The 22,876-nt window shown below is 40.8% G+C and overlaps 1 protein-coding gene across 1 annotated transcript in view; it reads right to left on the reverse strand.

Annotated features, from left to right (window-relative positions):
• The window catches only part of REEP3 (receptor accessory protein 3), a 40,401-nt gene extending 17,988 nt beyond the window's left edge, over window positions 1-22,413 (reverse strand). Inside the window, exons 1-2 of the mRNA XM_080348047.1 lie at window positions 22,329-22,413; window positions 2,938-3,010 (exon numbers count right to left, since the gene is read on the reverse strand). Of these exons, the coding sequence (XP_080204173.1) occupies window positions 2,938-3,010; window positions 22,329-22,360 (105 nt within the window). The 5' untranslated portion in view covers window positions 22,361-22,413. The remainder of the gene's footprint in view (window positions 1-2,937; window positions 3,011-22,328) is intronic.
• Window positions 22,414-22,876: the final 463 nt, after the last annotated feature.

Genomic DNA, 22,876 nt, shown 5'->3' on the forward strand with positions numbered 1-22,876 from the left:
GTCAGTCATGTGATGGCATTCTTCACTTCAGTCTCTCAGAGGATTTAGATATTTCAGGCTTGAATAAACTAAGACAAACCGACACAACAGCTGAAGTCATCTCTGACAGGCCATGTGACATTTAGACTGGTGACCCTTCCATGAACCAGAGTCAACACCTGAATAAAAACAAAACTAACATCCACCCTTGCCCCATCACCCTAAGTATGATGCAATGCAGTTTTTAATACGCCAGGCAAGGCTGATTTTTTTTTTTTTTCCCCAATATGTTTTATCCAGGCTATTCAGTCCTTCATCAACATCTATTCACCCAGTTAGGAAAAACAGTAGAAGTGGAGTTTCTCTTGGGCTGCTAGGAACAGTAAGAAATGCTCTGCAGAGGGTACCTGAGATCTGCCAGGAGTGCTGCTAAACTCTGGGCAAAGATGCTCAGAAACACAGATTATATTCTAGTACCACTAATGCATTAGGTACTGAAGGTATTCTTGAAAAGGAACCTGAGTGACTTACAGTGGTTTTCATACCAGATGGGAAGAAAAAAAAAAAGTCATATTTGCCACTGCTCAGAAGATTACCATCTACTTAACCGTTAAAGATGAAGTTACAGAAGCTTTGATGGAGTTATGCTTTTTATGTTAAAAGGGTGATTACAGATTTGCTTTGTTGAGCTTTTTTCCTATCATCCAAGTGTTAAGCTCATCTTTGTTGGCTTTGGCTGAAGCACATACTTTCAAGTCAGGATTTTTTAAGCCAGAATTTGAGAAGACTGGTCCTTCAGACTTCTAAACTACATTTCAGATGCTTATTACAAGCACTTTGGTGTAACACAGTGAAAAAACTCCTCAAAGACCATAGTCAACTCCATTAAACCAGGGTAATTACAAGAACAAATAAAACTCCTCAAAGGCACAGATCCTAATTTCTAGGATCAAGGTCCATAAGTCTTTTAAATTACCAAAACCAACAGCAACACTTTTTTTCCTCAGAAATAATCTTTGAACAGTTTGCTGCATCATGACCTACACAGCACGTCAAGACATCCGTACTTTCTGGTGGTTGTTTTTGGTCCTTGTTGTTGTTTTGGTTTGGGGGTTTTCTTGGGGTTTTTGTTTTTTACTGGTGGAAGCAGTGGTTAAGTAAAAAATGTTCACCCTTACAAAGCTCTTGCAATCCAGCAAACAAAAGCAGATGGATCCAGAGCCACACAGCCCTGGAAAGGAAGCTGTGCTCAGAGCTGAGCCATTTGGAAGGCTGCAGTTAAACCTACACCCTCTCCATGAGAGAAAATGACCCCAGCTGGGCAGATGAAAACTATGGACCATTCCTAAGATCCATCTGGACACTCAACCCAATTAGCAATGGAGTGGTTATTCATTAATGAATCAATGTCATTCCCTGCCCAGGAAAAAGTCCCTGTGATGAGTCCCATTCATCTCAGGCCCATGAGTACTTTGTGTGCAACTGCAAGTTCAGGGACTGCTCAAAGATCACAAGTGACTGAAAAGCAGTGTTTTCACACCAAATGAAAATACACAGCTAGAAAAATATGGTTACAGTTCCTGCTAAAAGTCTTGTGTAAATGACAGGCATCTCTAAAAAAGGATGCCCAAGAAACACAGCTAAGTCATAGCTAACCAGACAATCACAACATTCTACAAATATCACCATTTTTCTAGAAAACATATTGCAGGAGGTAATGGTAACCTCTTAAATTAAAGTGATTTGTTCTATTAGAATTTGAAACTGCTATCCTTTACTTAGCCTGTGGATTTCTTTCGAGGGAGCATGGAGGAAAAGCAGATTATAGATTCATTGCATTATATACTTTCTTGACAGGGTAAAAGTAAGCATAAGACAGAGGAAATTTTTCTATTTTTGATGATTTTTTTTTTTCTCCCAGAAGCTTAGCTCTGGCAGGCACTGGCTCTATATGCAAAAATAAGCTCTCATCACCTCGTTCACAGAAAAGAGCAGCAGTATGAATATGATGTCTGCTTTGGAGCCTTGATGGAGTGCTCAGACTAAATATAAGACATACAAGGGGAGGAATAATACCTACTGCATTCTGCTACTAAAACCAAGTACAAAGTGGAGACAGCACCCATGCAGAGAGCAGCATGAGGTCACAGCTACAGCTGCCGAGTTGGAGTAAATGACAGCACTGACTCCATCCTGAGTCAGGCAGCCAAATTAAGAACAAGGTTCAGGAGAGAATACAGGTTAATTGCCAAAATCAAGTCAGGCTGCCTTTTAAAACAGGGAAGTGACCAATGCTCCCTGTGGCTGCAGCTGGGTAACATTCTTGTGGTAATCATTGCTCACACCAAAAAGTACCTAATTTAACAGATTAATTCTAAACTGCAGTAGCAACATTTTTTCCTCTTCTGTCTGTTGCGCTTCTTTCCTCCACATCACCTTAACCAAATCTTTTCCTTCCCTGGTTACATTTTTTTCTCATCTTTGGGGAATGATAAATTAACTAGAGCTACTCTTTCTCAGGCAGATTTTGACTCCCCTGTCAAGCCCCACAGAACAGCAACTAAACTGCTGCTAGTGTTCAAGTGGTCACTGAAAATCTATTACTCATTGCTTATGCTGCAGGTGTTGAAAGAATTAGAAAGCTTTTTTTCTACCCCCAGCCCAAAAGTGCATTATTTTGGAAACTTCACTGAAATACAGCGAACACTTGTAAGGTTTATGTTTAAAAATCACCCTAAAAATATCTGTACACAGAATAGTGTGTTGGACACATTTCAACAAAGTCTATGAAATGTCTGAGAAAACTTTAGCACAAAATCACGGGATTAACACTAGATTCACACAGGTGTTGTTGCTAATAGTAAGAGTTGAATCAAGCTTTCATATGGTTTATTGCACTTTTATTATGAAAATTTCACAGTTGTATGTCAGAGGCATTTAATTCAGCACGCTACTTACATATTCCTTCACATTTTTTGTCTTCACAGCTTTGTATGAGTAATATGCAGGATACAGCATCCCAAACAGCAGCCTATTGGAAAATAAAAAGAGCATTCAGAATCTGGTATACTGTGATGACAAAACATTGATAATACATCACTAGAGCAATGCAGCCAACTCGAAAAAAATCCTGTTCTCTAGCTTGGAAAAAAACAAATCATAATGTTATAGGTTTCTTGGAGGAAGTATAGCAATACACTAAAATAGAACAACATGGAACAGTGAAGGCTGGACACCCTGAAGACAAACAGTTTTGTAAGACTGCCTCTGATAGATAATGTAAAACTAGTAGCTCTTCTGGTTCAGCTACCAGTAAAACCAGTCCTGCAGCCTGTCCATATCAAAAGACTGTTTCCGCATTGGCAGTGCTGTCACACTTAAAGAACCTCTAACAACTATTGGCTGGCAATGAGAATCATCTACTTTTATCAGATTACTACAAGATTCTTCAAAAGCAATTTTAAGACAACAAGATGACTTACATAATTCCATCTCCTTTTGCTAGAACTCTGCAACAGCAACACGTGGAAATGCAAGCAAGTGGGAATTAATCCATTTTGGGTCAATTTCTGCTAAAATTCATCAAAAGTAAGGTGCAGAGCAGGGTGAGAGGGTGCCAAGCAACGCGTGCTGAGAGCAGGACCAGAAAAAAGGTCTACCCTAATACAACTTGTAACAACACAACACGTTCTAGTAAGAGTCTTGGCCACAGACTAGCACAACAGTTCTTTGAGAAACTAAACAGCAATAGTTGCCGTCTCCTTGACAAACGCAACAGCTCCATAATTTTATTTCACCAGGTTGTTACACTTGGTAAAGCCTGTTCCAGCTGGCCTACAGCAGCAATTACAGAGAAGTCTGGCTACATCTCTGCAACATCACTTAAAACTTGCTCAGGATGGTTATGTGGGAGAAATTCATGCTTGTAGGGATATCCAGAGATATTCTAAGACAGTTCAGAACTCTTATGTAATTTAACTTCTCACAGTTGGGCAGAGGATGACACACCATCTGTTTCTTTTAATAAGAGCCCACCTGGAATAGATCTGGCATGTAAAATTTCAACTCAAATGGTTGAAGTTTGCCAAAGTAAATAATCAAAATTAAAGGTTTTATAGTTGTGTCAGGTAGCTTTAAATAAGTGATTCTACCTACAAAGCCACTGCAGAAGACTGCACAGCACTACCAAGCTTTACTGTTAGACCCAGGAAAGAATTCTAAGAACTTGCAGCCCAATTTACTTTTTTGTTTGTTTTTTTAAGCAACTACTCCAAGAGCCTTCATCTTCTCAGAGATGTTATTTGCAAAGAGTACCACAGAACCTTCCTAGTATACAAGACATCAATCCAATCTGTTTGATATTCACCAGTTCCAAGCAGCACGCTGCTATGTAGGCAGAAGTCTTCTGCTTGGTAGGAAGCAAATTTAGAGTACTCAAGTCATCTCCAACAGTTAGCATATAGTACACAAGTGAAAAAATACATAGAATTGTTAACAGCAAAGGCACTTTCTTCAACATCACAGCTACCACACTGAGTTTCTTCATCTTTAGCAGAAGACAAACATAAAGCTACCCGTGGAAGGAAGCCTAGTGGAGGGACAAGGGGATACTGGCAGAGGTACTAATGTTAAGCTATAAACACCACAAGTGAGAGGGAAGAACAAAATTATGCAGGCATAATTGCAGAACCCTTCATGTTTGAAAGGGGCCTTGCATAGTCATCTAGTCCAATCTCCTGCTCAAACCAAAGTCAGCATCAGAGTTGGACCAGGCTGCTTCAGGCTTCAGCCAGTCAGGTCTTGGAGACTTACAAAGAGATTTCACATCCTCTCTGGGCAACCTGTTCCAATGCTTAACGAGCCTCCTAGTGCAAAGTCTTAGTTATATCCAGTCAGAACCAGAAGTTTATGACCAGAAGTTTATGTCTCTCTTGACTGAATAGCACAGCAAGAGAATGGGCCTGTTGCTTGCAACCTCCAAAAGTTATGCAAGACTGCCAACAAGTCTGCCCAAAGCCCCCTCAATTCTTGCTGAATAAGCCCAGTTCATTGAGACTCTCCTCACAAGTCATGTGTTGTGACCATCTTAGTGGCCTCCACTGAACTTTCTCAAATAAACATAATTCTTGCACTAAAAAGCCCAAAGCCAGACACAGTCAAATGTATAAATCTCACATCTACATCCCCATCCCCTCCCCAGTGCGTAATATGTATATATTTTCCTCATAATTTAATTATAAAACTCACCTTGAGAAAAATCCTCAAACATTGAACCATTTTCTTATCTTTAAAAATAACAAAGGCGGCTCAAAGTAAAATAATTGGGTTTAATTGCATTTAGGACAAAAATATTTACAACCTGATTGTAAGTAAGAGTCGAAGCTAGTTAATCACGTACAGGTCTTTTCTAGGCTTCGTTGATTTCCACAACACAAGACTAGATCTGAACAGATCTTCTGGGGCATGTCTGTAGTCTTTGTGTACATTCAGCCTTTATCCATACCACAGGATTGTTAATGGCTGATAGCTGCAGAGGAGCTAAAGGCACTTCAAGCAGCTCTTCATGAGATCAGATTCCTCTGTAGCAGGAAGAGATCGTACAATGCAGATCACTTAAAACAAAGCATAACTGCTGTACTATAGCAGTAGTTTAAAACCTGGATCTAGATGCTCAGAATTTCACAATTCATGCTGAACTGGAGTTAACAGAACATGGATACTGAAGCTCTTTTAATATGTATAGGCAAGCTGCTACTCCAATGCAGCAGAGCTTACCTACACGTTTCAGATGTTGAATTGCCTTTTGAAAGAGTCCAGACTACATGAATTCCAGTCCAGCATACTAATCTGTGGAAGCCTGTCCAAATACAGCTCTGCTACAATCCGAAGACCTTTCATCCTAAAGCCAAGAAGAGCAACAGCAAAAAAAAAAACCCAGAACGGTTTTACTCCCAACTAGGAGAAAAGCCTGACTGCACAAGTTAAAAACCTCACCTCACCCAAATAACAGGAGACCTGGAAACAGAAGAAATATGAGGCCAAACACCCTTCATTTTGATGAAGTTCTGCAGACAATAGCTCTTCCTCTCATTTTGTCCCTGTGGAACACCCTGTTCAGTAACTCATCAGTGCTAGTGACTCCCACCTTTCCCTGTTCTTGTGGTTGAATTTACAACCATTAAGTATCAGAGATAAGGAAAGTCTCGTTAATCCTAATAACATAACACAGACTTTATAGGGGCAGAAATTTCTTTGTTCAAAGAAGAAACACAGAAGAGGTTCCTGAACATCATAACCACTACCAGCTGGCAGATGGCTGCTTTTTTATATGCCAGCAGTTACTGGTTGGCTATGCACCTCTCTCAAATTCTCAAAAAATAGTCCAGTTATTTAAATAGCTACTAGTAGCCCACACATGTAAATTTCTTGCTATGAAGCATATGAAAGAGAAACAGTTTGCATCTTTCAAGTAACAGATTTTTGGTCTATCCTTTTCCACTCAGTTTTCTGTCAAGTAGCACCACATCTACTTAAAAAAAACCCACAATGTATTTCTTAATTCAAACAGCAATTTATCCAAAATCTGGTAGAAACAAGAATTGGGACAAAACAGAATTCTGAGAACACTGCTTTGGAAACGATCTTCAAGCAAAAAGCTTATTACAGTAATAGTAAGACCACAAAGCTAAAGACAACCTCAAGTTAAATGAGAACACTAGCGCAAGGCAAACACAATAACAGAAGCTAGTTTTCCCCAACTAGTGAATCTTTATGTTACTCAATACTGGTGATATCAGGAGTTGGAAAAAATCCCTCTTTTGGTACTCACTTTTTTCTTTTTAAGAATTCCTCTAGAACACACTTTTAAAACCAAAGGAGAAGAAACTCTGCACCACAATATCTCATTACTTATTAGTGTTCAATACTGCTGTAACATTGAAGAGACTGCCACTTGTTCACTAGAAGTGAGTCGATAGAACTAAACTGAAAAACACCAGCACACTGAGACAGTAACAACAGGAAGCAGTACTGTGAAGTTTTTATCTCCTTCCAGCCAGAGCTGACATTTTAAGTGTGCCACGATGATGCTGCCAACTCTGGCATCACGAACTCCCTTCACACGGGCAAAGTCATCTAATCTTAGTGACAGCTACCAGGCAATTTAACAGTAGAAAAGCCAACTTGTCACCAGCGAGTGTAGCTGAAGGTCAGCAAATTCACTTCTAGCCTCAATCTATACATGATAGATTAGTATCCAGGCATAAAAGAGATCACTGCAAGCTGACTGAAGCAGCAGCACATAGAACAGGGGCAGCAGGGAGCCTGGGCACAATCAGTATCACTGACACAGAGCTACAAGAGACAAGCATTTTCTAATAGTTTCCATGTTTGCATCGATATCCCGCAAAATCTCAAGCTGTTAGCAACACTTACTGCTATGCATAAGTGTGTAATTCTACAGTAACTACACAATACACTTCAAGGATCTGCCCAATTATTCCAAGGTTTTGCAAATTTAGAAGCTTAAGTGTTATGTTTATCAAGTGCAGTTTGTATTTCACACAGGATGTCAGCACACTGCACTAATGTAGCAGATAAAGACAAAGCCAGTTTCCATAGATGGAAACAGATTTCAGCCGAGCGCGATGTCATTTACTCTATTTTACTAGTAGGTATACGGATAATCCTGCTTACCAATGTCATTTTACTGCCAGTTGTACACCTTCAGCTATTTCAGTTTTTCAGCTACACTCAGCAATGAATGTAGCATTCCTGTTTTGGTACAGCCACTTCCTCTACAGACAGAGAAATGTTTCGCAAATATACTAGGAGATCAAGATCAAAAGACAAAGCAAAAAAAGAAAAAAGCCTTGAAATCTGAATAAAGTAATATATTTGTGTATCCATATAGCTGTATTAAAACAAATATAACCTACTGCCTCTATCACATTATCCACAGTCTTACAATCTGAATAGCTTTAAAGCACACAACTATATGAGAATTTATTTCTCAAGAGAGTTTGCATTTGACTGATAAATGAAAAAAAAAGTCACCTGTACTCGCATTGCTCCGCATTGAGCATATTTTACCTGCATAGTAAACAACTCTGAATGTAATGTTAAAAAAAAAAAAAAACCAACACAAACATACAAACAAAAGCCACCAAGTCACCCAAAAAGACTACCTGCAGCCAGATGCCCACAACACTATGCCGTTAAACCAACCGTGAATTAATCACAGAATGTTAGGGAATGGAAAGGACCTCGAAAGAACATTGCCAAAGAATTGCTGGGAGCAAGGCACAGTGTTTGGCACTTCATTCTTTTGTTCCTCTGAAATGCAGAAAGACAAGGCCCACAAGTGTTCCCTTACAGTGAAAGCCATGCAGGATACTTTGGAGCCAATGCCATGTGCTAAGCTCCCTTTCCTTAACAAGTCTGATAACAGGGATGACACCAATTTGTCCACCCACTGACAGACTGATGGTCTCGGCACAGACTGCTGCAGAGCCGGGCATTTGTTTCCGTGTGCATCTACAGTGGAAATACGGGTCTACATCCTGAAGGATCACTTGAAAGCATTTGGCAGGTGGAGGAATAAAAGAATCCTCCCCACTTACACAAAACCATGGAAGCAAATATAAATACCTGATACACTTCCTCACTTTGCTGCCCATGCCCAGTTCCCCTTCCCAATAATACTCTTTACCCGCAAGTTATGACAGGAGCATCTTCCACTCCTGTCACATACACTCACAAGCTTTTCTGTGAGCCGGTCAGACACCAGAAGTAGCGCAGCTGACTCCCAGCTCTGTACATGGCTTGAAATCCTTACCTGCGCTGCAGCAGCTATGCAAAAACTATGTCTCATGTTGTTAGTATTATGTTGCTTCTATATGAACTAAAATTACTATTCTGTGTTACAGGTAGCAAGTTTAGTTTGAGCAAGATTTCTTTTGAAAGGAAGTTTTTTAATGGAAACGAAACAGCAGAATGAAATCCAGTCTGAAGAACAACGCTCAAGTGCTTGGCTGGCTATTCTTGGCATCAAAAAGGCAGATATGGCCATATTCCTTAACAATGTGTCCACTGAGTTTTCAATCAGCACACACCAGAAAAGCATGACCATTTTTGCTTAGACTGTATGCTACTCATATAAGCCATTAATGTAAGCCATTCCCATAAAGGATCAGCAGTTTGGATTCCACATCCCCCCCCCCTTTTTTTTTTAAGCTGTAAACCAGTAAGGCTAATGAGTTATGAACTAAGTTCTAACTGCTGCACATCTCCGTGTGGTACCCTCATGCTCAAAATAAGGCATAACAAGTATCTGTAAGAAATCTATTCAGGAAAAAAACCCGCAATTAAATAGAAAAAGCAAGACACTCAGTCATGCCCACCAACATGCCGGAGGGTTACAACTGGGTAGTAAGTTCTAGACTAAGCCAGCTATCTCCTAGTTTTTTTACATGTCTAGACAAACAAAAGTTCACACTGGCATTTTTGTCCTGAATGTTTTTGAAAGGCACTACACAAACAGTCTTCCTATCCAGCACCTGACAGAATTTAGTTCCATTTTGTTACCAGACAACGTTCAGATATACAACACTAACAATAACAATCTACATTAAAAGACTGTGTATTCAAACAATTACAAAGATACACTTGAACCAAAATGCTAGTCTGTTACAGGGACAGGAGAGCATGCAGATAAGCTCCTGAACCTCACACCACGTTATATCCTACCTTTTGTTCCACTCTCCACCTTGAGCAAGAAGCAGGGGAAATCCCATAAAGCCTATTAAAATAACATGTCTGCTAACAGTAGCAAACCTCAAATTCAGCAACTTCTTTAGCAGACTATGGTTACCAAAAGGAAGGAATGCGATCAGAAACAGGTCTGTTAAAATCTTCACAGCATTCTTATATAGACAATATCCACAAAAGCCATAAAGTCTTAACAGTTAAAGAATATACCCAGAAGCACTGACAGATCTTAATAAAGCACATTCTTGAGCACAGCAAGGCTATTAACCTTCCAACTTAGCAAGCTGGAATTCTCCAAAGTAGCTCCCAGATTCTTCCAAATCACAACATCACTAAAAGTAATGCAATTACTCAAGCAATCAAAAAAATCACCTTAAGGTTTTAATGGGAAAAGTGACCTCCCTACAAATCCCACTAGAAAGTAAGACTTTCCTATGTCAGGAACATTTATTGAAGTCCTAAATATAACAATTGCAAGCAGACTGATAGGAGATAATTAAGCCTTTTTTCCAATGCAGAGCTCCAGTCGCCATTATGTTTATCCTATCCACTTGCATTTGTAGAATTCTACTTCATTGACTCACTCAAAATAGGGAACCTGTTACCAGATACTCTTCAAGTTCTCTCAACACAGAAACAGCCCTGTCTGAATCTTGAAAGAAGTCTGAAGAGAGCATACAAAAAAAAAAATCAGAAAGAAATTATCTTCTTTAAGGGGAACGTTGTGCTGGAATCTATGTGAAGTACTAGCATACTTACAGTCAAGATACATCAGTAAGACTCATCACTTATTTCCACAGGCTCACCAGATTCTCTCAGGGAAAACAAGATTTATACACCAAGAGAACATTCCAATCTTTAAACCATTTTCTCTGCAGAGAAATTTGAGTCTAAGATAAGGATTTTCCTTTCCTGCCATTACCTTAAGCAAAATTCACCTATAAATGCATACTGCTCAGAATTTCCCAACCCCCTTTTTTTTCCTCCTTATGCTCAAAAAGAGCTGAAAGCACTGGAAACTTTCATAGCATTTTCACGGTTGCCTGTTAATTGTCCTAACTTGCTATTACAAGACCCTACATAACACAATAAAGATCAGAAAGTGGTCTTAATTAACAGTTAATTTGATACCTGAACACACATTAGATGCATTACTTCCTTCAGTGAGAATTAACCTTGAATTTCCAACTCACAACCTACATACAGCTTGCAGCCTGTTAGGCCAGTTCAGCTGGCCAGCAAGATTTCCCTAACACAAGTACCACCCTCCCAGCAACAAAGCTACTGCATGTGTGTCCTACCAGCCCTCTCTCGGGGGCCTGGGCAGCCTGGAACAAGGTACTGCTGAAAAGCAACTCTCAAAGGAAAATCCAGGCTGTTCTCACTACGGAGTCAGCCCAGAAACACTTTCACATGGACAAGCTGCATCAGTACTCTAACAGCGCAGCTCTCCTAGTCACTCTCAGAGTTGACAGGCCAGTATTGGTCCACAAACCTTGTGAAACAACCCACCTCTTGTTCATGTATAGATCTCATACAGTGCAGAAGTCCTTGGGGAGAAGATATTGCATATCTATCTCACAAGAAGATTCTATGCCTATGTTTGGAGATGGTGTCCAAAACTGACCAAATTTTCTTGTGTTGCTGGATAGCCTAGGCATATTTTAACAGGAGGGTTTAAGCCTGGAAATACTACCACTATGCCATTTAAAAAATAAAAATTAAAAAAAAAAAGGACTCACACACAAAATACACCACCAAACCATCAGCTCTCAAAACCTGTTCAAAATATACAGTCAAAAGGCCCAACAAACCCAGGAGTACAGAGAATTCCAAAGCTAGTACTAGAAAGCAAAACAGACAACATAGTAGGAACAAAAATTGTTATAGAACTCTTAGTCACTTCTCTGCATGCTTACCTATTCATAGTTTTATTTTAACATACATGTTTAACCACTGCTGTAATAGCGTCCTGACCATCCCTGTACCATTTCCTGTTTACAGACTTACTAAGCTCCACACGTGTGCAGAACAGTCAGCAAGTGAGCTCATAATTTCCAACCACCTACACCAAGGAACTGAAACAAGATGCATCTATAACACTTCCACGTGATGAAAAGCAAACACGGAAGGGCCTTCAATACAGAGTATTGCCATGGAGCAGGCGAGCAAGAACACAAGTAAGACCACAACTATTTTCTAAGTTTAAAGATGAAAGCTGATACCTACCTGGATGTCCAGAGAAACTGTCGCATAGCATAAACTCCATTTTAGGTGATTATGCTTTAAAAGAGTTTACATAATAAAGGTAATTGACAGAGAAACACATTTATGAGCTTCCTTGTTTTTGAAAAAGTTCTTTACACTTACTACTCTTGGAGGTACTACAATCTACACATACACTGTTCACAAGAAACGTGGTCCTTTCAATTTAGGATAATTCTGATGAGCTCCTAAATGACATCACTAATTTAATGCAGATAAACTGCTGAACAAGATTAACACGAACATTACAAATTCAAGAACGAGGTGTTCAGTTTTCCCATATGGTTTAAAGTCACATAGACAATTCATACTTAGTTTGTTTGGTTTGATAAATTTAAGTAAAAAATCACTTGCTGTCTTATTTACCTACACTACTCCTAGCTTCATGTCTAGTATCTTCACAATAATTTTGGAAGCTCCTACAATTATTTAATTAGGTCTTAATTTCTGTATAAAAGTCCTTCATATCAAGGATACTCTAGAAAAATCCAGGAGAGACCTTGCAAACACCTTCCATTTTAATCTAACTGGTACAATGAAAAATTGTTCATTATAACAACTTAGACTAACTCAGAGTCAGTGGTCACTTCTTCTCAAAGGTTTCTCTGCTCCATGCCACAGTGAATTTTGAAACAAGCAAAGAAAGATGAATGTCTGGAGCACTAAAACTGGCATAAAAGAATAAAGCAAATACTATCATCTCGGTACTGCCAACTCCTGCACATTTTTGAAATGTTTAACAGTCAGAGCTTCAGCTCTTTGAGACCTCAAAGATTCCAATTCTGATGAAAAGACCAGGTAAGAATCAGACTTGCATATGAAGATGACCTCTTATCCGATACAAAATTGGAAAAGCAGCAGTAAAATAGCATAGCTGAAGAATAACAATACTAATTAATTGACAAAATTTCTGCATTTGATGATAGAAACAAACTAAAACAAATGCTGTAAAAAATACACAAACACCACATCTCCAGAATAAAACCCTCAAAAAACCCAGCAAAACACATTCTCATTACAGCGAGTCTACTTATTGTTTAAAGTAGATACATTAAGGAGTGATATTAATTCCCAAAGCAAGACGACTCAGTATTTTAAGTGGCAGTAACCTCTTTCAGTGATTGGAAAAAGAAAATTGTCATTGTGTGAAAGGATCCAAGGCCAGCTTTTTCTTTGTTAGCATTAACTTGGACACATTTACCCTAAGTTATATTACCTTCAATCAAGCTATGCAAGTCATGATGGGAAGCCCGTGAATAATTGCGCAATAAAAACATTTGAGTCTCAGCTGCTTAAGATGGGGAGAAACATTTGTATCAAAGTGTTCAATCATATTTTATCTATTTTATCAGCAGCTGCATGAGGAAAAAGTGACCTGACATCTCCAACATTCAAATTACAGAAGTTCAGTAATCTTGTACTTATTTTCAATGTTATAGGAAAATAAGTTTACATTCTTTCAAGACTATAAAGTCACGCTCCTTCTCAACCATTTTTGGAATCTAAAGCTTTCTTCAGCTTTGGAAGGTGCTTTAAAGCCAGCCACTACTCTGGAGTTTCCCCATCCTGGCCTCCCCCATCACTCACAGTCTATACTCATTTCCTCTAATACCTCAGAATGCCACATAATTAACAAAAAATGTCTTTCCACTCAGGTTCTTATCTTGTCACCTTTGCTTTTTCACCTTACATTGGTCTGCTTAGGACTTTGAAGAATCTCACAAGTTAAAATCCACAACCATGCCATTGCTTGCTACTCTAAGACAGGACCTTCTCCCAGCATTTTTGGAGCATCAAAATAACTGGCTATAGGAAACTAACATTTAAAATAGGAGTGGTCCCAACTAAGAATTGCTTTTGCTTATTCAAAGGAAAACCACATTTTATTTTTGAGCCATTTTAAGTGAAAGACAAACCGCACTGCATGTAACCATACACTAATCATGTGGGTTGGTTTTAAATGAAAAAAAAAAGTGTCCAACACTGCTGCAAACCACACTGCATGTAACCATACTTACTCATGTGGATTGGTTTTAAATGAACAAAAAAAAAGTGTCCAACACTGCTGCAGGCCACACTACATGCAATATCAATCTAGCTGGCTAATTTTAGACAAAAAAGTGAAGTTCATAACCCAAAGGCCCAGAAAACTCCTACTTAATCATTACACACCCTAGAACCTAAGGATGTTGCTGCAGACCAGCCTCAAGGTCCTGCCTCTCCCAAGAAAACACTACAAAGAGAGAAAACATTGTGCAAAGAAAGAAGTGTAACCACACAACAGCAATTCTTGAAGTAAAAAACAGCCCGTCTTATTCTCTTGCCCAGACAGCTTTCATTTTAATCATCAGCAGTTACTTACATCTCAATTTTTGCCTTAAGGTCTTTGATTTCCAAAAAAATCTGTTTATCTTTTGACCCAGAGAAGAATTTCTGAAGCCTCCCAAAGCAATCAAATACCAAACTTCCCCATTATGCACAGGAAAAGGCTTCTTCTATGAAATTTGCATTTGGCAAATACTGTTGAGATAATATCTGGACTTGTCATTCCAATGTATACATGTTTCCTCAATTATAACTGGTACTTAGAGAACTCTGTGAATATGCCGTTACACAGCAAGTCAAAAACTGACAATGTGCAGAATCTCTACCAAACTTATTCATGTAGTTGCATTAGTAACTTAATGTAAAAAAAAAAAACAAACCACATGCTAAAAGATGACTTAATTTCCTCCCTTCTGAACCCCAGTGCACTAGTAAAGTAGTTTGAGGGGTAGGTTCTGTTCTTAAAAACAGATAATGCACTCTATGTTAATTAACCAAAGGTTCGATTTTGAGAGAAAAATTCTGTTAACACCTAAACAGGCTAAGAAATCAGAAGATACAGAGGCAATATAAGTGTGCCTTTTCAGAAAGGTCATTTGCCAAATGCAAAGTAGTTTGCCTGATCCACATTATCCTCTTTATACAAATGGAAATTCCATATTGTCTTGAGCAATCTAGGTTAACTTCTATTCAAAAAAAACTAGCACTCAAAGTTCTATATGTAGAATAGTAAAACCAACACTGCTAATACTGCATCCATGGCAAACTAGAGACTGCCAAGGCAGTCATTTAAAACATGTATGTTTCTGTGGTTTTATTGTCTTCCAAATAACCTTTAAGCTGTTTGCTACTGAAAAATGTGAATACGTCAAGCTTCTTCTCTGGCTTTTAATACAGCCTAATAGTAAATACACTTCAACTGAGCAACACTAGACATGTTTTTAGGCATAAGGGAAACCACACGTTATAGGACAATGTCCTAGTCTAGGAAAAAAAAATAGCAGACAAAAGCAAATAATAAGAGCACAAATACAAATAATTAATTTTCTCTTAACATTACAATTTAAGGCAATGCTACTATACTATCAAAACCAATCAAGATGTCTCTAGGCTAGTGACCATTTTCCACACTCTCCTTTCCATGGCTTTGACCAATGAGTTAAAAAACAGGGTGGGGGAACAAAATAACAAAACCAGGCAGTGGTAGGAAGGCACAAGCACAAACTGTTTTCTGAGTTTCCCCTTTAAGCGCTGCAAATTCCAACAGCTTTATTAGCAGAAGAAAGTAAAGCACTATGTCAGACTTCTCACTTCAGGGAAAAAAAAACAACTTTGTTAACCCTTGCATTTAAATGCTGGGTTAAAGGCTTTTGAAGGAAATTGTACTTAGTTTTCAACATCTCATGCCAGTTCCAACTGTCCTCAGGATATGTGAGCAATATTTCAAATATGATAATCAAAAAGAAAACATTCATTTAGTTAAACCTACTTCCATGTCAATGCTTGCAGACTAGCTATAAAACACAACAGACAAATAATGCCCTACTATTTTGTCAGTGATAAACTGAACTGGAAAGTAACAGTGCTGGCTGGCAAAAGGCTCAATATAGAGTTAGCCACTATGGGTTATTTTATTTCCCCCACATTCAAAAGCATCTCATCAGACTGGTTATTTAGTGCCACCAAGGCCTGTCATGCTTAAAGGCAGACAGCTCAGCAAAAACCTCCAATAATCTTTCCCACCTAGATTCTACACACCTCATTTTCCAGTAGTAAATTGTTACAATCCAGTTTGGCAGGTCTTCAAAATTCTACAGATCCACAGAGATTGCATCGTTTTCAGCTGTAGTATTTTTGTCTCTAAAAACCTCATACTTTTCACATAATAGTACAGATTTTGAAATTCCAAAATTTCAAAGGCACAATAAAAATGGTCAAAAAGCTTTTTTACAGATGAAGCATCAGAACAGAGTTTTGCTAGATATGTTTTTACTTTTTTTTTTTTAATTTCTTATCAAAGATGAAAAAGTATTGAGCCGAGGCAACTTTTTTTTAAAAATATCATAATTTGGCTTGGGATCTTCCTCAGCCTTATATGAGCATATCAAGAGTTGGCTCTACATACAAAATAACCAAGAAAGACAAGCCATTTCATCTAGGTTGCAGAAATGCTCAAGAGCCTAAAATATGCTTAGCTGAAGCAGACATTGGTTTGTGGAACATGCAGGAGTGGAGACTGTTTATTTTAATTAGAAATATCCTTTTGTGCCAGACCGTGCAGTTCTTGGTATATCTTTATCTACAACGCATAGCACACAGATGTGGATTTCAGCACGTTTTGTAGCAGAGCACATGCCAAGATCATTAAGTAAGAATGTCACACTCCACAGTACAGCCCTAGTTGTGCTCCATCTGTTTTGAGCAAGCTTTAGTCCACCCGCCTGCCATAGGCTGTGAACACCGACCACACACGCTCTGCATCTACACAATCCCACAAACACAGGAGAGAAAAAACCAGCTAGACTGCATAGCAAACATTGATTTAAAGAAAGGTGCACCAGACAGGCAGTGAGGACGCTTCTAATTGTCAGAGGTAGGCCTTTTGCATTGAACTAACTTACAGGATAGCTATTACAAGTCAAGTTCAGCAAGCAGACACTTTTTGCTGTACATATTAGGATTGCCAAACTGAGAAGTTGAACTGTAGAAGTGCTCTGATGACTACATTGCTCAATTATGTAAATGATTTTAAACTTTCACACAGACAATACACTTAATCCCTAGACTTACATTTGCTTACAGATTTCAAGCTATAAAATTTAAGATCCTTTAAAAAAATCTGACACCTTGTTTGATTAGAACAGCTGCACTGTTATTACTGGAACTAGTTTCACTACAAGGAAGAATAAACAGCAATGTGCAAGTGAAGAATGCAGTTTCAGAGTACACTTTAACCAGCCTAGTAACACACTGATGCCAAAAACAATGCTGGTTTTGTCCTGCAGCTTTTCATTCTCAACACAGCACTTACCTAGCAACTACACAACAGCAGCATGAGCTGGTACAGTTCGCTGCAACTAACAGAAGATTAGCCTCTTTCAAGCACACTAATTTTCCCTCGGGTTGACAAAACAATCAGAGTGTTCCTAAGTGTTCCTACTCCAGCAGGGGGATTGGACTAGATGATCTCTTCAGGTCCCTTCCAATCCCTAACATTCTGTGATTCTGTGTGGCCACACAATTTGTGGACCCTGTGGAAAGTGGAGAACGAGGAGAGCATGAAGGGCAGGATGGCCCCTCCTAGCAACAGGCCAGCAAGATCTGTTTAAGCATAGCATGTATTGCCAAGGATAACTGATACATGATGACTGAATCTTCACAGTTCTGTGGTGAGACAGGCATTTCAGCACATCTCTCCATCCCAGTCACTAACACTACGACAGCAACTCATTTTTCCCCACAGGTGCAGCAGCAATTTATAGGCCTTTAAAGTGGAAGGATATCAGAAGGCATTCAGCATCCAACAGCATTCAAGGTCCCCGAAACTTCAGCTAGAACTATGTTGCCAGGAGAAGAGCAGGCTACAAAGAGTCAAAGAAACTCTCCCATAAATAGCCCTTCTGACTGGATGAGGCCCTATGTAACTATTCCTTCCACACAGCATGTGGTGGTATCCTTACTTATTTACAGCTGTTTCAAGACAATATGTTTGACAGCATGTTGATTAGCAAATAAGAGGGTGAATATTTCTGTACTTATTGCTTTTAATTAATAAAAAAAAAAAAGTATTCCAAAGCAAGACACAATCCAGGTTTACAAACAAAGCATACGCAGTTCCATAAAACATCACCACCACACTAAGCCAGATATTCCTGATAGCTTCAGTATTGATTGAACTGTTATGGCTTCAGCCACTCATTCTCAGATGTCTAGTAATTCTGGGGGCAACTGCACGTCTGGAAACATCAAACCACAACAACAAAAGTATTAAAAGTAGAGTAAGAAAATGCCTTGGAAACTACCATGAAAGAAACAGCTCCAACCTGTAAAGTAGTAAAAGCTGAGAGAGACTAATTCTACCTACCTCCAGGTCACCTCCTGTGTGTCCCAAACAGTCTTTGTCCCCCTTAATGTAGTTACAGTTATAATCCAGTATCAGAACCAAGGAATGCTTGCTGAATCCTTTACTCGTACATCTTTTGTTCCTCGCAAGGCTTTAAAAAGGGGGTAGGGAAGGCAAGTACTGAAAGTACAAGCAGACAGAAAAGTAACTACTAGTACCCAAGACAAAGACAACATCCTGTGGACCACTACAACTCTCACTTTCAACAGTCATGACTGCTGACCAACTTTATTGAAAACAAAGCATGTACTTAGGCAGGAGGGTGGAGAGAGTGTTGCAAAGCAACACAGATGGGGGAACTTTCATTTTTAAGTGAGGAGGGGAAAAAAGTTAACAGATTACAGCAGACAGTCTGCTTTAACAGATTGCAAATACAAAATGGCCATCTACTTTGTTTTTAGGATGCTTCGCATCTTTGCTTGGCACAAGAGGATAGTCTGATCTCATCCATACCAGGCTGTGACTGACAAGTGCTCCATGTGTTTACTATTAAATACTGTCTCAGCAACTGATGTGTACACAATTGCTCAGACCTTACAAATGAGAAGCATGAGCAATCAAAGCAGACTAGAAGTCAGGCACAGGCTTTATTAGAAGTTTACAAGATGGGCAGCCACAAATTTAGAAAGCTATTCCCACCATTAGAGACTAAGGGCTTGACAAAGTGTACCCACTTTGGGAAGTTTTCTGAGACTCTGAAAGAAATTACGATCTTCTTGTTGGTTTTAGAAGTAAAAAAACCTATCGGTACTACAGCAGCACCGCATAGACACAAAACTTTAAAATTAAAAGATGTTTTAATTATGTGCTTCAAGTCTTCTGCTTCTTGAGAGAAAAGAGAGGACGTGCATTTAGCATAAGGTATTTCACATGCTTAGATGCTTAAGTATAATAGCATGTATATAGTAAGGGAAAAGATTTCATTAAAACAAAGTTTTGCCAAAGACTATTATGTAGAGCAGTGAGTTTGAACCACTCCCTGTTTCCTGTGCATGACTCTTCAAGACAATTCACATGCAATTAAGAATTCTCTAATTCTCTACTAGTTCCATTCCCTAGGTTCCTTAAAGCTTTAACCAAATTATTTTAGCGGAGTTGATTAATCCCAAATTGCAAACTCTCAGACTGAATCAGAAGTCAGTTTGCTTGGAATATGCGTGTCATAACAAGTCCAACATGTCAAAAGTCAGCAGAGGGCACTGTGACACACCTACAAATTAATATTTTTCTGCTCTTTTGGTCCTGAAATATAGTAGGTCAGTCTGAAGAGAATTCTGCTGCAGCTAAAACAACTGCTGCTCCTTCTAATCACCAGACAAGACAACAAGTATTCCTGATGGCTGCCCAAACATGAACACAGGGCTTCCTCAACTTACTACAGACTATGTAGAATATCCATAGCTCTCATATCCAACAAAAAGTGACCACACCAAAATTGAAACACTACATAAGAGAGAACCTCAGGTCTTAGCAGCTACATAGTGGTTAAAAATATTTCCATCCTTCTCATGGCATTTAAGGGAAATGTAGTATTCCCCTTCCGAATTCATGACACACAAGTCAGAGAAACAAAGTCACTGGAACAGGTATATCTGGAATGAGATCAGGAAGAAAAACAAAGCAAATAGAGGAAGACAGTATAATGGGCACTGAGAGAAGAGGACAAGAAGTACAGTCTCAAGATCACTGAAATTAAAATATATCACATCACAATGACTCCTGTGCTTTCTACCTTCCTTTTCCATGTGAACTTTGCTCTATTAGGCAAAGTTAAACAATAGTCTTGAAGCCGTCCAAGTTCTCATTCCTGGGAAGGTGAACACTGGCAAACTATTTAAGTCCCACAGCCAGGAAACAAGGACACAAGAAGGTGGAGAGGACTTATAAATATTATTAAGGACTCCCTTTTTAGCAAAAATAATTAGGGCACATGAATGAGTGACCAACAGCAACCAGAAAACCAAACTACGTAGAACCACAAAATACATTGTCCTTTATCACCTCTTGCAATAAATCTATGGATCGCAGTAGCTATTATCTTCATTCCCTGTGCTATTGGTTAGGCTCATAGAAGACTAAATCCTCAAAACGCAAATGCTACCCTTAGCAATCCATAACTAACTTCACAAGAATCCGGTCATTAGAAATCGAGGTGCTCAGCATCACTGACATTACCCTTACAACCGACACAGTCCAAGTTGCTGTTAAAATAAAAATTCTCTCGTTGGCGCTTTTACGTAAAAAAGCAGAAGCAGGTTCAGCAACTACATGTGACATACAGACAGTAAACATATGCCTCTCCCCTCTAGTGCTGCATACTGCCCCTGGGAAGACCACACTGACAGAGTGCACAAACAGCAACTCTGCCCACAGCCTCTCTATTCCAAACCAGTGTCGCCCTTTGCCAACCCTGGAACACGATGCTCTACTTTGCAAGTTTCAGTTACCTGACAATTCTCAGGGAGGATGGGGAGAAGGACAAGGACTGCTACTTATCTAGGTGACCAGAGCACAGCAGGAAAATACACGTGGCAGCATGAGAAGGCTTCAGATGAAGTTACAGCAGATGGCTTAAGGGGGATGTTTGTTACCAACAAAACAGGGGAATCCTATTATGCCCTGCTTTGGGTCACACACTCCTGTCACATATTTTGCACTAACTCAGATGTTTGTTGCACTGCTTTGTGAGCAGATTCACTTAATTTGCCCAGCAAAGAGGCACACAGCAAATCTCAACTCAGGCGACACACTAAGCACCGAGGTCCCCACAGACACAGAGCTACTCAGCAAGGAGCATAAGGAAGACTCAGCTGCTCAAATATTACTCAACGTTTATTACAAAATACTGTTCACATTCAAAAGAGCAAAATTACCCCTCAGTTTCATGAAGGAACAATACATCACCTAAGAAAAGGACTGGAAGTTGCACTAGAGTTTACTCTTTCTCAAATAGAAACTGGACAACATGCAAGATGATGCTTTTCATCTAAGAAAGTTTGTCCCTTTGGTTGCCAAAAACTCAGCATTAGAAACATGGGTACACAATAACAGTCCAGTCTCTCTCTTCATCTGCTGATGACCTATACTTACCAAGGACCTCCATTTCACACTGTAAAGTCCTCCTAGCCCTCTCTGCTCTGCCACAAGTTAAAAACAGTTACCAACTAGATCGTACAGGTTAATTTGGATCAATTTACAAGCAAGGCTCACAATGTATGTGCGACAGGCACCAGCAGCCTGACCTTCTTGACTCCATACCCATAGAAAACACACACTTAGAGCGAGAGACACGCGGTGCAACCAGCAGACACAACCTGTGCCCACCGAGAGCCCGGTGCTGGTTCTGGGAGCACAAGGAGAGCTCAACCGCAGCCAGGCCAGGGCCGCTCCTGGGCAGGAACACCGCTCCCGCTACCTCACTCCTTTCGGGGGTGGGGAGGGCCGGCAGAACGCTTTGAAACCATTAAATTCCGAGAAGCGCTGCGGTTTGCTTTGACACGGCACCTCTAAGCCGTCGGTTGGCGCAGGACGGCGGCACTTCGGCCTAGGCACCCGCCCGCCTCCTCGCCCCGCACAGGTCGGGCTCCGCACGGTACGGGCCCCGCCGCAACGCAGGGAGCCGCCCCGCCTCCCCACCTGCGGCGGGAGCAGCGAGGCCGAGCCGTGCCGGGGCGCAGAGACCGCCGGGCTGCCCGCAGCCCAACGGCAGCTCAACGGGCGTGCGAGGCACCGGCTGAGGGGGACAGAAGGGAAAGAGGGAAGGGGCGCCGCCTCCCTGCCGGCACCGCCGCGGGAAGCCGCGGGAGTGCCCATGCCCCGCCGAGTGCCAGAGCTGCTCGCTGCCCGCTCCCCCGAGCCCAGTACTCACACGACAGCCCGCGAAATCATCCAGGAGACCATCGCGGCGGCCGCAGTACGTCCCCTTCCCCGGCCGGGCCCGAATGGCCGCGGCTCCGCCTCCGCCCGCCCCATTGGCTCGGAGGCTGCGCGCATGCACCCCTGCGGCCGCGCGGGCCCAGGCGCGGCGGGCGGTGCGGGGATCCTGGGTTCGGTCCCGCCCGGAGGCAGGAGGAGCGGGTAGGGGGTCCCGGTGGGTGTTCACCGTGGCTGGGTCCGGTGCCGGGGACAATGCGCGCCGGGAGGGGCTGTAGGCAGCGCCCCACTGTCAGGAGGGGCCCGCGGCTCCTGCCCGCAGGTGCCGGCTGTTCCCCACCCGGTCGCGGCGGCTCGTCCCCCGCCGTCCCGCGGCAGTGCCGGCTGCCCGTAGGCTGACGCGCGAAGGCGGCCTTTGCGCAACACCCGTGGGACCCGCACACGACGGAGATAGGAACAGATATAACCAGTTAAGAATGCAATAACCACCCTTTCTCCCCTGCTCATCTCCTCCCTTCAAAGCACGGTGACCAACTCCAGCGG

The sequence above is a fragment of the Nesoenas mayeri genome, assembly GCF_963082525.1.
Source record: "Nesoenas mayeri genome assembly, chromosome: 7".
Classification (NCBI taxonomy): Eukaryota; Metazoa; Chordata; class Aves; order Columbiformes; family Columbidae; genus Nesoenas; species Nesoenas mayeri.